Source organism: Oryzias melastigma, linkage group LG22 (genome assembly GCF_002922805.2).
Source record: "Oryzias melastigma strain HK-1 linkage group LG22, ASM292280v2, whole genome shotgun sequence".
Taxonomy (NCBI): Eukaryota; Metazoa; Chordata; class Actinopteri; order Beloniformes; family Adrianichthyidae; genus Oryzias; species Oryzias melastigma.
In genome coordinates this window covers 14,056,931-14,074,569 of record NC_050533.1, presented here as the reverse complement: position 1 = coordinate 14,074,569, position 17,639 = coordinate 14,056,931, and the positions used below count along the sequence as shown (strand labels likewise).

General features: G+C 40.1%; 2 protein-coding genes across 2 annotated transcripts in view; one reads left to right on the top strand and one right to left on the bottom strand.

Moving 5' to 3' along the window:
- Positions 1-1,803, bottom strand: part of LOC112150079 (gsk3b interacting protein) — a 5,140-nt gene extending 3,337 nt beyond the window's left edge. The window contains exon 1 of the mRNA XM_024278080.2: positions 1,530-1,803. The gene's annotated coding sequence lies outside the window, so the exon portion shown is untranslated. The remainder of the gene's footprint in view (positions 1-1,529) is intronic.
- Positions 1,804-2,191: 388 nt separating this feature from the next.
- LOC112144537 (autophagy-related protein 2 homolog B) lies at positions 2,192-17,616 on the top strand. Its single transcript, XM_024269103.2, has 43 exons — positions 2,192-2,248; positions 2,862-3,272; positions 3,556-3,718; positions 3,824-3,976; positions 4,061-4,163; positions 4,259-4,418; positions 4,488-4,667; positions 4,757-4,853; positions 4,935-5,099; positions 5,887-6,038; positions 6,165-6,276; positions 6,361-6,604; positions 6,680-6,842; positions 7,003-7,095; positions 7,204-7,392; positions 8,075-8,348; positions 8,440-8,548; positions 8,618-8,819; positions 10,312-10,454; positions 10,548-10,705; positions 10,811-10,983; positions 11,061-11,211; positions 11,290-11,492; positions 11,851-11,931; positions 12,029-12,135; positions 12,214-12,306; positions 12,397-12,467; positions 12,536-12,612; positions 12,700-12,870; positions 12,950-13,082; positions 13,262-13,461; positions 13,552-13,781; positions 13,870-13,987; positions 14,064-14,255; positions 14,328-14,429; positions 14,503-14,581; positions 14,660-14,876; positions 14,954-15,023; positions 15,108-15,190; positions 15,436-15,557; positions 16,172-16,326; positions 16,402-16,551; positions 16,643-17,616. Exons 2-43 carry the CDS (start codon positions 3,111-3,113, stop codon positions 16,871-16,873), a joined length of 6,231 nt encoding a protein of 2,076 aa, XP_024124871.1. The 5' UTR covers positions 2,192-2,248; positions 2,862-3,110; the 3' UTR covers positions 16,874-17,616.
- Positions 17,617-17,639: the final 23 nt, after the last annotated feature.

The following is a 17,639-nucleotide window of genomic DNA, read 5'->3' as shown; positions in this document are numbered from 1 at the left end:
TAATTCTAAGTGTTTTCTATAATCTGGTTAATCGAAGGATTACTAAAGCTACTAATGTTTTTGCATTTTGGTGGTTGTTGTTCAGTCAAAATATTTATAATTAAAGGATTTTTTTTTACAAAACTTTATGACTTATAAATATGGCTTTATGTAATCAAAAGGAAAAGACAAGCTTAAAAAACAAGTCCTTCCACGTTCATTAAGTTCTTCTATCCTCTTCTGATTAAAAGCATTATATTAGAACCCTAGTAGTATTATGAGAGTAAATAATTATGAGCATTACTCAAAAAAAAAAAAAACTATGTGCTACATGAAAATCTACCTTTTAAATTCAAAACATAATTATATGTCGACTGAACTGGTTGAGAACCATCTTTCCTTGTGACACTAAGGGTCAGTTCAAAGTCTTATTTTGGATTTGTCAGCTTTTCTCACTTCTGTTTTTTAGGCAATATCACTGCACAATCACATGTGTTCCATATAAAAAGAGGAAAAAAGTCAGTTAAGTTCTTGTCTTAAGAAGATTTAAGCAGCTGATCAAAAGGCTGTTTTGGGAAGAAAAAGTGAAATTTCTTTTGCAGGGAACTTTCGGACTGAACCATTAACATCATCATTGTACTCTGTAAAGTGGAAAACATGTTTTCAAAATTAGTTTCTGTCAGTGCAAATGGGACATCAAGCAAAACCCATCAAGTTCCTTCATCCTTTAAAAAAATATTACTTCTAATAGATGGACCTGATCCTCTCCCTTACAAGCATGTGAACTTAAGTGAAGGTAGAAACTTGTGTGGTACAGTCAAGTTCTTCCTAGAGCTGCCCAACCCATATTTGTATGGATCTTGCTTAAAGTACCAACAAGAAGTTGTGTTACAACATGAAAAAGCTTTCCACAAATTGTTCCCACAAAGTAAAAAAAAAATCACCTGAACTTTTGGGCCCTTTATTTCTGCAGTTTGTGGAAGAAGTCTGCATGCTTGGGTGCATTATTCTATACACTTTTGTGAATTATATTGATTGAAACAAGTGTGTAAATTTGGTAATTTAGCAACATTTTATATAAACATTGTGCTTTTTAGTTTTGTTTAAATTATTTAGGAAGTAACATTAAAACTAAAAACAACTGTATAGGTGATATCCTAGCTAATATACAGTTTTGACTGTACTATTAAGTAAGCTGTGAGAGACATTTTCCAGATGGGATGTTTACAACTTCCATATTGGGTCAAACAGCGACATCTTCAGGATGATTTGGGAAGTACAGATCAAAGCTGACGTTTATAAACAATATGTGACAAAACTACATTAAAATGTTGATTCTATGCTAATAACGCGACTCGTTTATCCTTCCGCGTGTGGTTACATATAAACTGTATCTAAACTAGCTAAAATTCAAAACAATGGAATAAAGTGAACGAATCTTGCACAATGGTGATAAGATTTGGAACGCCAATATTCCACGTGACTTTAAGCTATAGATATAAACACACAATTACAATAAAATGCGGGTTATTTTGTGTTTTTCCACTCACCGCCCCGCTGTTGTATTCTTTCTCCCTGTAGAAGCTTCCAGTCCGCCCTGAGCTTCTGCGTGTGTCAAACCAGAATCGCCTTTCCCCCACGTTGTATAAAATCAGATTACAGAGCGAACAAATAGATCAATTTTGCACCCCTAACTACTGTCCTTGTTTTCCTTGCAGTTTGTGTTTGTCTACCTTCCCAAATAACACGGCTTATCGGACATTTAAAACCAAAACACGTCCGGTTGGCATAGTACTGATCTTACAAGCTAGAGAATTCTCTCTCTTTTTTATCCAAAACTTTATTGATATTGACAAAAAGAACAAAAAAGTGGTAAAAACATTTTTTTAGATGTTTTAAAATTTGTCTTTTTGCTTGTGTGACTGTAATATGCAAACAGTGAACTCTTGATTTAACTATAAATATTTTTTGTATTATTTTGTAATATAATTTTAGATTAAGCGGGTTTGTGGGATTTGATGCGTTCGCGTGTATTCGGTAAAACACACTTCTCAATTATAAAACTTAAAATAAAATATAAAAAGTGTAAAACTAATAATAACTTCCATTGTTTTTATTTATAGTTTTAAATATACAATTATATTTTCCAAAAATTTATGTTTTAAAAGTGTGAATACATGTTTCGGAATGTGTGCTTCCAAGTTATCGCGAAGGCGACTTCAATTGGTTGCGGAGTCATGAAAGTGTTTGTAAACAACTCACTCAGAAGGTAATTTAGAAGCTACCTTAATATTATAATTATACCTGCTTACTCTTCAGTGTAAGCCCATTCGGTTGATATGTGTGCTCGTAGATGTCTTGCAGTGTAATTTTGAAGACCATGGGATGCTAACTGGAAAATGTTGGATTATAGGCTAGCTTGCTACGGCTTTAGCCTTTCGTTAGCCGATTGTGCTAATGTTGCTTAACTCTGTCAATGGAAGTGCTAACACATGCTAGCCGGCTAGTTAGCTTAACAATGACATGCCTTTGTCTGGTCAGAAGTCAGACGTCTTTTGTATTCATACATATAATAATGGCGTGTTTTAAGAATAGCTACAGTCGGAAGAAAAATGTTGGTGCTATGATACATTAAGTGTTGTTTCACCAGCACGACATTGTCCATTTAAACTGTCTGAAGACGTGTGCTGACAATTACGCAGACACAGTATGTGAAGTTCATTTTGCACAGAAACTATTTATGGAAGAGCCAGTAAATGTTACTGTTGCACTAACTCTTCGGATAGCTTATTTTCTAATGTCCTGCTAGTGTGTTTTGAAAGTCACATGTTTTCGTGTGTCAAATTTCATATTGGTACACCCCATGTTTGTCTTGTTTATAGGTACAGCAAACTGGATTCCAACCAAAACACATTTTTGACGTTTAAAGCATCCTCCAAAGTATTCCCAACCCTGGGATATGAAGGATGTTTGAGCTCTCTGATTTTCAATAACTTCAAGTCATCTGGATGACACAATTATAACATGAAGGATTGTTTTTTAGCTTCTTGAAAAACAGGAACACTATAGCTACAAGGCTACCAGACCCATTTTAGTGTCTGTCTGCATTCATCAACCCCCAAAAAACAAAAATGCCGTGGCCATTTTCTGAATCCATTAAGAAACGGGCCTGCAGGTACCTTTTGCATCGGTATCTGGGAAACTTTCTGCAGGAAAAGCTCAGCTTAGATCAGCTCAGTCTCGATCTGTATCAAGGAACTGGATCTCTTGCACAAGTTCCTCTGGACACATGGGTATGTTCTGCTTTAGCAATGTTTGATTGTATTTTTTTTTTTCAAAAGAAAAAAAAAGTCACAAACATTATATCATCTTAGCACGTTTTGTTATTTTAAAATGATAGAAATTAAGATGTTTTTAAACTTCCTTTGTTTCTGTTCAAAGATGTCTTATGAAACATTAAATTAGTCTTCTAGATCACACTGAATCAGGGACAGAAGTTCAGATTTATTTAAGTTGTTTAGGTGTATTTCATTAAAGATTAAATAAAATGAAGCTAACCTCATTCTTATTCTGCAGTCCCTTAATGATCTCCTGGAAACAGCGGATGCTCCTTTTGAGGTGATCACAGGATTTATCCAAACTATTTCCCTAACCGTCCCTTGGGCAGCGCTGTTGCAGGAAAACTGCGCTCTAGAGGTCAAGGGTTTGGAGATGGTCCTCAGACCAAGGCCAAGAATGGGTATGGAGATACTGCTGGAGATATTCATTAAAAAATGTTCATGTGCATCAAATGCTGTGCTTAGAACATATGTGACAGCTTGTTGTACTTGTTGTACTACAATAGCATCTGGAATTGAGCCCATGTGCTGGTCCAGCTTCATGACGAGTAGCATGCAGCTTGCCAAAGAATGCCTGAGTCAGAAACTCACGGATGATCTGGGAGAAAGTTTTCAGCCTTTTGAAGGATTGGAAAAGTTTGCAGAGACAATAGAGACAGGTATGTCGCAGCCTTACTCAAAGTATGCTTGGATAAGCACCCCAGTGATGTATTTATGTTCTTTTTAATGGTCCTTTCTTGCAGTTCTGAGAAGAGTCAGGGTGACTTTCGTGGATACTGTACTACGAATCGAGCACATTCCAGAAAATTCTAAAACTGGAATTGCTCTTGAAATTCGAATTGGGAAGTAAGTTGCATTTGCAGCATAACTGGATATAACTAATGCACAATTAATATGCACATTTCATTGTACTTATTTATGATTTGTGGTTGTGTTTTCAGGATTGTGTACTGTGATGAAACAGGCGATGATAGTTCAAGTGTAAACGTGCATCAGCCAACCACTTTTGCCCATAAAAACGTGCAGATGGAAGGAATCACAGTATTATGGGACGAGTTCTCAGATGTGTCTTGCGGTTCCAAACCATCATCTACTCTAACGGTTGGTGTGGACAGTGTGTTACAGAAACTGCACCTGGATTACCTATAAAACCAATCTCCTGTTTTGCAGGAAACTGAGCCAAAGCTTTCTCCAAGCTGGAATCCAAAAATCATTTGTGAGCCTCATCCCCAATTCACAGAACCAGTGACCTCCACGACCACATTTCAACCTGTGCAAGTCGGGAGCCTCAGTGGCAAAATTGAGTTGTCCCTCACTTTGAAAAATAATCTGGCTCTGCCTGGAGCAAAGGTGAATACGTCTATATTACATGGAAACGTGAGTTGAAACTGTAGCATTAGTTGTGCTAATGCTCTGTTTGTTTTTGTTTTATGTCTCAGCTGGATGTTGTTGCCCACGTTGACACGCTGATGGTTCTGCTGTCTCCACGACAAGTTCATCTGCTGCTGGGGTTGTTCGGAGCTTTTTCGGGTGGAAGTGAGTATCCTATGGTAGCCCAACAAGAGGATTTAGAAATAAAGTAATGATATATATATTTTTTATTCACTTTATGTCAAGGTGCACAGGAATGGGCTAAGGATAGAAAGAGTCGCCCTATGCAGCAAGAGGACGAGTATCGCCTCCATATGGAACTAAATCGATGTCTGAAGAAGGACACAGCTGGACTGGGAACAGACTCAGACCTCTTTGAAAGCCAGACTGCCAGAACTGTGTCAAGTCGAGGTGGGAACTGAGTACTCTCTTGTAACATTAAGTGCTCATAAAATTAACGTGAGGAGGATCTGCAGACATGATGTGTCCTTATTTATAGTCTCCCTTTGGGTGTGGGTGGAGACGGTGAATTGCTTCAAGGAGACTGTCCAGGCGAAACAGGCCTTACGTTAACATTTTCATTTTCCGTGAAAAAACATCTTTGGACACCACCACTCTGAATACCTCTACAATTGGAGGGGTAGAGAGAAGCCGAATATTGAAGCGGTAAACACCATGTGACCTCTCGCCACCCAAAAACGGAGAGGACCTGACTACAGACGAGATGGCACCTGACAACATCAGCCGCAAGCAAAAATTATACAAATCATTTTTACCTTAATCCTAACCCTGAAGTGTCCGGAATTGCAGAAAAAAACTTTTAGTAAAGCTTAAAACAGGGAAAAATGTAACTGTTATTGTTGCCATTAAATATATATATATATATATATATATATATATATATATATAAATATATATATTTTTTTCCCCGAGTGATATGGGGGGACTTCCAGCTCGAGTTGAGGACTCCTGGTTTAGGACTTTGTTGCAAAAACTATCAGTGCACTCCCTTCTATGGATTCTACAGTTCCACTAATGATTGAATAAAATATAGACTACACAAAAATGCATAACATTCCAAATGAACCAGATACTGACATTTAGCTTTTTGAACAGTAATTTAAGATTTCCAGAAAAAAGGGAGAATATCATAATTCCCAAGGTTCTCCTGATTGAAGGCTCTTTTTTTCCTCTGTAGATGATGTCTTCTTCTCCATGGCAGACATGGACATGTCTCATAGCCTGTCATCCCTCCCTCCTCTGGGGGATCCGCCCACCGTTGACTTGGACTTGTCACTGAACAGTAACTACTCCCCTTCCCCCGTAGAGTCTCCTTCTGGAAAAACTGCAGTAGGTCTTATCTTGTTTTTTGGGGGTGGAGGGTTATTTCGTTGTATTTCAAAATCATGACTTAAACTAGAAAGTCTTTATTGTGTGCACCTCAGTGTTATGTAAGGTCTCTTTGTGTGTTTCCAGGCTATTTGGGATGACTATATGGATGTACCCCGACAAAGAGAAAAGCCCAACGGCGAGACCTCTTCAAAGACACGGGATTCACAACTCCCACAAAAAATAATAAGACAAATCTGTACGTTTTTTTTATTATTAATTGACTAACCCACATTCAGATGTAATAAGTGAGAAACTTGTATTGTTTATTTTTCTGTTGTAGCTCATCCTTCTAAAGCCCATGGAGATGAGTCAAGGCCAGAGTTGGTGTTGAGGTTTTCCCTGAGCAGCTTTGTGGTGTCAATCCTCCACATTGACCCCCTTCCACCCGCACACGCCGCTCCCAGCCCCCTCGGTCCCATAGCGTCGCACTTCTTTAGTCAGCTGAGCCCAGACCAGCTTTCGTCAGAAGCTTTTCTTCAATCTCGATCCCTGTTTAACCAGGCTTGCCCCTTGGATCATCTCAGGTAGATTTCAACTTTCTTAAAATCCTTCTGGATTTTGGTGTGAGTGTGTAAACGAGTCTGTCTGCCCTTTTTCAGGTTTGTTGGTCAGGGTTTGAATATACAGTATGAGCACTGCCAGGGATCCAGCCTGCGGACTTTTAGCACAGACATCAATCTTCAGCATATGGAGTTTGTTGAGTGTCTGTTTCCCTCTGAATCCGTTGCTGGGGGCTCGCAAAGAGGAATCCATTATACAGAGGTTCGTTTGCAACAATGACACAAGCTCACCGTTTTGGTTTTTTAAAGAAACTAAGCGTTTGTTGCATGAACACTGCATACACACCTGAAGGATGAAGCAGGCTTGACTTCTATAGGAATTCACTGCATATTTGTATTATTATTTTTTTGTCGCACTTCAGCTCCTCACATTTGACACCACAGCCAGTGCTGATGCTCCGTGTACCGCTTGCCTTCACCTGCTTTACAAACTGATTGAGCGCAGAGGCCCTCAGGTAACCGCTTTTGAAAGTCCAATGTGAACAAAACATACTAACATTTACTGTTTTCATTCCTCTCTTCTGTCCTGCACGCAAACTATAAAGCCTTTATGTCTCTGTCAGGGTGGCCAGGTGCGTCTTAGCACCATTCCAAGGAAGGCTGAGATCCAGGTGGAGTTGGGCGCCGTACGGTCTGAGCTGGACATCAGCATCGTTGACCGCCTTAACTCACTGCTCCAACCTCAAAAACTAGCCACCACAGAGATGATGGCCTCTCACATGTATGCATCCTACAATAAGCACGTCAGTTTGGTAAGAAATAGTAAAAATATGCAACTTATTATCAGAGTTGATTTAATGGCTTTACAAAGAAAAAAAGGAAATAAAAGCATATGTGGTCAATTAAAACTGTAAAATTAAACATTATGATTAGTACAGATAAACTACCTTTATTTGTCACATTTAAGTTAAAAACAGTAGTTTTTGTCCTGGACAGGAACACTGTCAGAATAATAGCTTGTCCAGCATCATCAGAGGGGCTCTTCCAGATTTTAGCAGTAAAAACTGAAATACTACTTCAACATGTTCAGTCTTTAATCTGAAAAACTTGCAGAAAACCTCTCCCTGATGGTCTTGAGGTTCGAAGTGGACTTTCTCACAAAGCAGTTTGTTAGTTCTAGTAAGCCAAACAAAGTTTTTTGGTATTTGTCTTGGTTTAACGGGGTCTGTTTTTTTAAAAAAAATGCAGTACATTATTCAAGTCCTATGTGAAGTTATCTTATTAAGTCTACATACATTTGTCATCTAATTGTTGCTGAGAATCGACCAACTAATCGATCAATTGCTGCAAAAATGCAGGATTTACCCAAACAACATCCCACTTTGACTTATACAACTTAATATAAAATAATTGAAATGATCCCTTCATCTGCACCTTATGTTACACAGATCAAAATAGCAAAAAATGATCTGTGTTTTCTGGAATGTTTTGCAGCACAAAGCCTTCACTGAGGTTTTCCTTGACGACACCCATACGCCCTCCAGCTGTCACGTGTCCCTGACGGTAAATGCCCCGGTGCTTGGCCTTGCAGTCCGCTTTCCCATCCCTGATCTGCGTTCAGATCAGGAAAGAGGGCCCTGGTTCAAAAAGTCTCTACAGAAGGAAGTACTTTATTTGGACATGGAGGACCTGGAAGTTAAAATCGAGTTTATGGGTGGTAACTCACCGGATCAAACCAAAATGGAGCTCACATTTAAGGAACTGAAAGGTAAAATCTCTCCTCACATACAGTTGAGTTCTAGCTTTTCATGAGAACGCTGCTAATAAATGAATTGTATTGTATTTTTTTGTGTTCACAGGCAAGTTCCAGGAGGAGCCCGAGGAACCTGCTTCCTGTTTTCTCCGAGTATCCAACACCATGGATGGAGACATGACAACATCTGAAAGTGTAAAATTCGACTGGCCAAGGTAAGCATACACAACTCAAACCTATGTGTTCGTTCAGCAGCGCCTTCAGTCCTTTAACTCTTCATGCAGAGTGGTGTTGAAGATGAACCCCACTGCCGTCCATTCAATCCTCGAGCGTGTGACAGCTGAGGATGACGAGGGCGCTGAGGACCACTCGCTTGAGGAAGAAGAGGAGGAAGGGGCCGCCCATTCACTAAAGGATGTGTGTGACTTTGGGAAGCCAGAACCCTCACCTTTTTCTTCCCGAAGGGTTATGTATGAGAATGAAGAGGTAATTAGTAATACTTTCAATTATCTCTACAGTATAAAGCATTTCTTTGTGTTAAATGGTTTTAAGTATTTTCAGAAATGAGAAAAATTTACTCTGCTCTTCATTTCTGTCCACACTAACAATGAACATGAGTTTAGTCATTGTTTACAACCAATTTTTGTCAAAACTAAATATACCTAAAGATTGTAATCAAGCATTGCAACATTTTTAAGCTGCTGCCTTGCAAGAGGAGTCATTTCGTTTAATGTAAGTGATCAATGGTTAGAAGTGACTTCTAAAGTTCTTTACCAGGAAACACTTGGGCTGTCTGACTATGGTCAAAAGGGTTAAGGAAACCAAACAGCCTGACTGACGCTATTAGAAAGCTGTCATTTACAGAGGAGCACAAATAAATGTTGTTAAATGTAAATGTATTCATTATTCTTTGCAAAACAAATTACCAGTTTTTTTACTAATTGATCTCCTCGTCTTTTTAACATCCTCATAGCTACTAGAAATGCTAATTTGTTCTCTATAGAGGACATTTGTTGACCGGAAATCTTTCAACCAATTAACTCCTTTTAGTATCTTCATCGATGTTTGGGATATTTTAATTATGGTGGGGTTTGGGGGCAAGACTGTTATCATTATGTGTGTTTGAGATCATGTAGGCGGATGCTGCGCCGCGCAGATCACGTGGATTGCAGTGCATGTTGGGTAGTTTTGAGTCTGACGTCACCTGTCAATCATGAAAATATCGCAAGAAAGAGGCAGGTGCAAGGCACCTATTCAGGCAGGTGCAGCTGGAAATCTGGCACTGCACTGACTGGAAGCCGCCCAGAAGACTACAAAACAATGCATTGTGGGAAATGATGTCCTGGTAGTTCTTTCACTTCGACGGGATGCTGATCAGAAATGACTGGCGGAAAATTAAGGAAATCTGTGGATTTTTTAAATCTATTTTTTGACTATATTTTCAAGAATTAAACAATTTTATTTTAACTTATAGAGGTCAACAGCCAAAAATTGTTGATTTAGGGTTTGGTTCCCCTTTGATTTATTTAAAGCAACTAATTATATGTTGAGCATTCATAGAAAAGATTAATATTAGATTCTAAAAAGTTACAATAAAAAGTGATGTTGTGAATATTTTAAAATGTTGACTAGTAAGTGTTTTTCTTTGACTTTATTGTGGCCCCAAAATAGTTCTGGGTGTGACCAGCATAGCTGTAGTTACACATGACGCTGCCTCGATGACATCAGGGAAGAACCACCTTTTCATATTTGTTTAGCAGTAAAATCCATCTTACCATCAGGACCATTGTGTTTGTTGCGACGCAGGTGCACTTTGTCTAAGTGAAAACATTTGCATTCAGTTTAACCTGCTGATCACATTGTCACTCATTACTAATGGTTACTCAGGCAAATAGTCCTGCTGCTTTGAATACCTGAACTGTTGACAAAACATGCTGATGTGGTCTGCTGATATATTTTTTCCCTCTCCTAATCTCAGATGGTCATTCCCGGTGATGTTGTGGAGATGACAGAGTTCCAGGAAAAAACCATGAACAACTCACGTTTTGTCCTAGAGTTGAGTTTCCCAAATGTGCAATTAGTGCTTCCCAGCAAGGCATTCTACGAAAAGCTACACAACAGGTGCAAAAATAATCCTTTACTGTAGAAAAACTCAGAAAAGACTCAGAGTTAATAAAGTGTCACTCTTTTTTTGTGAAATTGTCCTTATTGTAGAATAAACAATGACTTGTTGCTGTGGGAGCCCACTGCTCCGTCCCCGGTGGAAACTGTGGAGAACATGCCCTATGGAGTCGGACTGTCTGTTGCCAGTCAGCTGATCAATACGTACTCCAAAGACAGCTTCAGCCAGTTCCGCTCTGCTGGTCCTGAGGGTGGGGCAGCTAATCCTGTTTCACAAACATTCCCTTTTTAAATGATAAAATCAGCTTAAATTAGTTTGCTCTTAACCTGTTGCTTTGCTCTTCTGGTTCCTGCAGAGGAGACCAGCGGCTCTGATGAGGAAAATATGTTCTACTCTCCGGCCTCTGACCTGGGCTTCAGATCTCGGAAGAAGAAAAGACTCAAAGCCAACAGCAAGACTTCGCAGAGCCTTTTCTCTGTTGTCCTCAGCATCAATCATGGTCTAGTGTCTCTTCAGACAAGCGCTAAGGTGAAATCGAACCCCCATTTATAAAGCCTTCCCCATCCAAAATGTCATAAATGGTAGAACTGAATTTGTCTTTCCAGAAGGAAGATAAAGTCGTGCTAAAAAACAAACACGGCGAGTTCTGGATGGAGGTGAAAAATGCAGTTTTGTTCAGTGTGACTCAGTACGAAGGCAGTAAAGATCAACACTACATCTGCTTTCACACCAACAGCATTTGCATGTATCATCAAGGTAAGCTCCCCGTAAAGCCGTGTTAGTAGTACCTCCACGATCTTTGCTGAATATTTGATGTCCATTGATCCCACTCAGGCCTCGTAGATGGAGGCACTTCTGCCTCAGACATCAAATTGCCATGCAGGACACATCCCCATTGGCTGGAGGTAATGATCTACCAGTCAGAGACGCCTGCAGAGAGGTCTTCAACACCATCCGAAGGCATTGGTCTGGAGGCGCGCAGCATGGTGTCCGTGGCTGTTAAAATCTCATCGCAGAATGCAGAGCGCAACATCAAGGTCGAACACGCTTTGCTCTGTGAATGCAAATCAGAGTTTCCCCTTAAAATGTTCTCTAAGATTTAAGATTTTTGGTTATCTGTTGTGCCGAAAGATGTTTGTAGCTTTTATTTTGTTAATTATTCTTGCTTTTGAGTTCCCACTGGAGTTTTTTCCTTATTCTGTTTTTAAATTTGGAGAATTAAAGTGCAATTTTGAGTGCAGGACACCTCCTGCACTCAAAATTTAAACAAGAAATTCAAACCTTAAGCAAAATTATAAAGCAAATGATCTAAAACTCCACAGTTCTATGTAAACTAAGGTAGAAAATATGATAATTTTGGTTTGTTAAATACTGTGACGTTTATGTCTAAAACAGGAGTTTCTAGTTGCTGTTGGAGTTAGCGGAGCGACGCTGCAGCACAGGGTGGTCCCTCCTGGCCTGGGCTGGTATGATCAGGTAAATACTTCACCTTCAAATTTAAATATAAATGAAATACCACCTTACTTACTTGAAGAATCCCTAAAATCAAACATCTGTAACTTCTGTCTTACAGATTGTTGACTTTCTGAACGTCTCAGATGAACCCGTCTTGGGTTATGCTCCTCCTACATCCGTCACCACCCTACATTTACACTTATGGAGCTGCTCTTTGGATTACAGGTTAAAAAAAATATTTCTGGTTCTTTCATCTTAATGAACGTCTGTATTTGAAGTTGAATTTTTGTGTGTTTTGGACAGACCGCTTCACCTGCCAGTCAGATCTCTGGTTATGGTTGAAACATTCAGCATCTCCAGCAGTGTCTCCTTAGACAATTCCTCCTCAACACTGAGGTGAGAAGTGTTTGCTGTTTTTTACTTAAGATTTTTTTTACTATAAAAAGGTCAAAAGTATATAGTGATTGTAAAATGTGTTTTTAACAGGATTATTTTGGACGAAGCTGCTATTTTTCTGTCAGACAAATGCAATACGGTGTCTGTGAATCTTGCTCGAGGTGAGTAGAAATCTGTGTTTTTATTTTTATAAGAAGCTTTGACTAATGTGTTTTTTTTTCTTCATCAGACTATGTTCAAGTGATGGATATGGGAACACTGGAGCTGAGGATTACAGCTGTCAAACCTGGAGTAGATGGAAAATTGGTCAGTTTATTATTTCTGATTTCAATAATTTGATTTCACGCAAACACAGATGTTTCATGTAACTTCACTACATTTCTTTGGGGATAGTTGGAGCCTAGATTTGAGTTGCGCTGCTCAAGTGATGTGATCCACATCAGAACATGTTCGGACTCCTGTGCCGCTCTGATGAACCTGATCCAGTATGTGGCCAGCTACGGAGACCTACTGCCTCCAGCAGAACTCGAAACTAAACACAGCAGCAACACGCAAAGAAAAAAGGTCAGCAGGCAAATGAGACTCCACATGAAACTAGAATCTTTAAAGCCTATATATTTGGTCTGGGTGTGTTGTTGTACAGGCGGAGGTTCCCAGCAGGCCTGTGTCTCAGACCCCTCTGCTCGCTGAGACTGAGCAGCAGATGCTCCAGGATCTGATGAGTGAAGCTATGGAGGAGACTGATGGGCAGCAAGCACCAGGACCACAACAGAACGGTACAGACTTCATCTAGTTAAAGTAGAATTCAGCGAAAACTTTTATGTTTATTTGTAGTTTCTGCAACTTTAAAAGATTATTCTGGAGTTCTAAAAAAAAAGATAATATTTTAACACACACTTATATTCTGGCACCATGACAACCATATGTGTACTCTATGATGCTTGTGTCTGCACAGGTACCCATGAGGAGCAGATTCAGGACCACGACCCACCTTGCTCCGATCTGTTTCTGTTTCCTGATGAGAGTGGGAATTTCACCCAAGACTCAAGTCTGACCTACCCCATGCTCCCCTCTCCTCTCATCACACCTGCTCCCAGCTTGGCCCAAGAGGCAGATGATTTCTGTATTCTGGAGTCTCCAGATTCCAGAGGAGAGGTTGGGAGTTTTGTTTTTATCTTGTAAAAGCTGCAGTCAGCTCTTCCTGCCAATCGTGTGCCTTCACTGTGACATGCATGTGTGTTTCAGGATCGAGATCAGGAGCCTGTGGTGAAGCAGCTGACGTCTGACCCGGTGAAAATCAAAGATGATCATTTCCGCCAACCCTTGGAGGGGGGTGATTCCAGCCGCTCTGCTCTGAATTTCCCCATTCCGGAGGTTCGCTACTTAATCAAGGAGATTTCAGTTATTTGGCATCTATATGGTGGAAAAGACTTTGGGACTTCATCTTGCACAGCCTCACCTTCCAGAAGCAGAGGGTGAGCCACAAATACAGACTCCTCTTTATTTATTTTGGAAAAAGAAACCAATTTTTTACAATTTTACTTATTTATTTGCCTCTTGCAGATCTACTCCTCACAGCTCACCATCTCAAACTCCAGCCAGACAGGCTAGGACAGCAGGGCGAGCAGGAGGTGGAAGGGGGAGGAACCCTGATGTTCTGATGGAGATCCAGCTCAGCAAGGTTTGCTTCCAGCAATGTTTTCCTAATGCCAAATTCACACACAGCCCTTTCAAGTCATTTGTTTTATTTTGTCCAGGTGAGATTTCAACACGAGGTCTACCCCCAAGTGGCCACGGTATCCCAGAGTCTCACGGACCAGCCAGCCTCCCGACAGGTGTTTGTTGTGCAGGACTTAGAGATTCGAGACAGACTGGCTACCTCACAGATGAACAAGTTCCTCTACTTATACTCGAGCAAAGAAATGCCTCGAAAAGCCCATTCCAACATGGTGAGCGGGAGAACTTGTTGAGAATATTTGACTACATCTTGTCTTATGTTTCATGATGACTTCTGCTCTCAGCTGACAGTTAAAGCTCTTCATACATGTCCTGAGGCCGGTCAGGCTCCTCCCGAGTGCTCCCTGCGCGTTTCTCTGATGCCTCTTCGCCTCAATATCGATCAGGTAATAAACGGATTGCAGTGCGATTAAAGCAAATTTTTAACAGTAGATAACCACCTTTCTGTGTTTCTTGAAGGACGCGCTTTTCTTTTTGAAGGACTTCTTCAGCAATCTCGCCACTGAAGTTGAGTTTTTTTCACCACCTATCCAAGAAAGTAAGACTCTAAAAACCTATTCATAATTATTAAAGACATTATTTGGATTGCAGGACTCATTACTGCTTTGTTTTCCAGCTGCCTGTGTCACCACGAAAAGCACAGCAACTCCCGAGATCTCCTGCAGCTTCTCCAAGCACAGCAGCATCAGCAGCAGCCAGGAGGCCGCGCCGATTATTTCAGTTCCAGCACAGAGGCAAACAAGCCACAACGGCTTCACGGCATTCGCTGGAGAAGATGGGAATGACGCCGAAGCCTCTGCTTCTCCATTTACAGACCAGCCAATCTTTTTTAGGTCAGTCAGAGACTCATCTTGAAAACTCTTTAAGATACTTTTTTTAATGTCTGATGACGTTTTCCTATTGTGAACAGAGAATTTCGGTTTACATGTGAGGTTCCTATTCGACTCGATTACCATGGAAAGCACGTGTCCATGGACCAGGTACATGTCCTAAACGGAGAATTTATGAACCCACGCTACATTCCTGGTTTAGTATGACTAACTGCAGGACTGCTTTGTTTTCAGGGAACGTTTGCAGGAATCGTCTTTGGGTTAACGCAGCTGAATTGCTCCGAATTGAAACTGAGGCAGTTGTGCTACAGACAAGGGTACAACATATTATCATATTGTTCATAAATGAAATTTTCAGTTCAGACGAGTGACCTATTTCTTTAAAAAACTGTCAACTTTTGCTGATTTTGTCAAATTTGCATATACATATCCTGTGCACTCGCTGCATCTCTTTAGTCCACTTATGGTAGCATAACCCTCTCACATGATGCTGCAAAATAATTTATGTTCAGATGCAATTCCTGAGAAAACAACTGTTTTTTGTTCCTTTCCTCCGTTTCAGACTACTGGGTGTTGATAAGCTGTTTTCCTATGCAATAAATGAGTGGCTAAATGACATAAAAACAAACCAGCTGCAAGGAATACTCAGTGGTGTGGCACCGATTCACACTCTGGTCAAATTAGGTGAGTATGGCAGTATTCTTTTACTCAAGTATCACTCTTACGTGAGAAATTTAGCTTATGTTGTAACATTTATTTTTTGTAAACATGTTTAACTTTTTTTTTGGTAAGGATTTTCCTCAACTTATTAGGTGCTTTCTCATTTTTTGATTGTTTTGAAGGATGTAAAGAGAATCTTACACACAAAGTATAGTCGCAGCCATTTTCAGTCCCACTGAGTGCATTTCAGGAGCAGAGAGGGTCAGAGACTTGTCTGTTTGCTAGGTAGTCACTAAGGTAACAAGCAGAGTCTGTTTTGTTTTCCAAATGCCCCATTAAAGTAACATCACTGCCAAAAAGCTTTTCCTTCAGCAATAAAGCGTTAGCTCTGTAAGGGGAAACCTAAGCATGAGTCGCCTGGGAAAAGAGCTGTGCATTGAACCATCACCACATAAGATTCCCATAAAAGACTCTGTTTACTCAATTATGTTTTTGGAAACCAAATTCTAATGGAATAATGCAATAATGTCTGCAGAGCAATGCTGGTGTACTTTTGTTTTTATAGACACTGGGATAACTTGTAGTTGATGAAATAACCTGAGAGACTTTCATGCTCAAAATAAACATCTTGTGCTCAGCTCACGGGCTTAGGGACTTGGTGTGGCTCCCCATCGAGCAGTACCGGAAGGATGGTCGGATAGTTCGAGGTTTTCAGCGCGGCACTGCCTCCTTTGGAACCTCCACAGCTATGGCAGCTCTGGAGCTCACAAACCGGATGGTGCGGACCATCCAGGTAAACGAGACCCAAACTCTCAACACAAAGTATTTACTGTTTTTCTGTAATCAGATTGGTTGTTTGTCCCTTTAGGCTGCAGCTGAGACAGCCTATGACATGGTGTCTCCAGTGCCGGATGAGAGAGATACAAAGAGGATAAAGCGGTACTCCCATTACGGCCTGGCTCATCAGCCTGTTGACCTGAGAGAAGGTGTCGCTAAAGCCTACACTGTGGTGAAAGAGGTGCGCAACCTTTAAGCTTAACTCCCCGATTCTTTCACTCGATTCAAGCAAAGTTTGTATTAAATAAAGAAGCCGATGCTCTCTCCCACAGGGTTTAACCAACACGGCGTTAACCATTTACGACACGGCCACCCGGGAACACGAGCAGCGTGGAATGACAGGAGCTGTTGGCGGAGTTCTTCGCCAGCTGCCGCCAGCCGTCGTCAAGCCGCTCATCATGGCCACCGAAGCCACCTCCAACGTCCTGGGGGGAATGAGAAACCAGATTCACCCAGACGCTCGTCAGGAAGAGTCACAGAAATGGAGGCAGGATGAAGAATAAACCTCTGTAACTACGGGTTAACTGAACTCATGACTGTAACAGTCAGACAACCAATTCTGGTGTAAATAACGTAGTTTTCATCATGTGACATTTTGAACTACTGTAATTCAGCTTATCTGGTCCCTCACAGTGCCTTCATGGTCATTAACATTGTACATTGTTTGATATTAAAAAGGGAATTATGCAGAAGAAATTTGTGAGCCACATATGATGTAATATAGGACTTTATGTGTTAAAAGCTCAAAGATAAATCATCTCAGTTTCATTTTCAAAAGGCTCTGTTTAACCAGTATAGCATTTTCCTCTGTACTTGGTGTTAAACCTTTATGTTAAATGTGTAATTATGTTTAATTTATTATATGTACTATATGTTGACCTTGTTATTTACTGTAAATATTCCTAATATGTAACATTTCATGCAAATCTAAGAAAATGAGCAGAGAGGCCAAAACCTGTATAAAGGTGGTTCACCTGCATCTTTGCGTTTCTTAAAAGGGTTAGTTGCCCAAGGAAATACGACATGGAACAATATTAAAGAGGGTTTGCAAAGTTGCACAATTTTTTTTAGCTTCCTTGCTTAATTTGTTGAATTGTTTTTTATTTTTTATTTTTACAGGTTTTTTTTTCTTTTAAAAAGCTGCTTTTTTTCATTGTAATTGTAAAAATCTCTTTAAAATATCCCCAGTTTGCTGCTGACTAGTTTAAACTGTTAAAAAATAAACTATCAATTCTCAATGTCTAAATGTATTTTTTTTTTCAGTTTAGT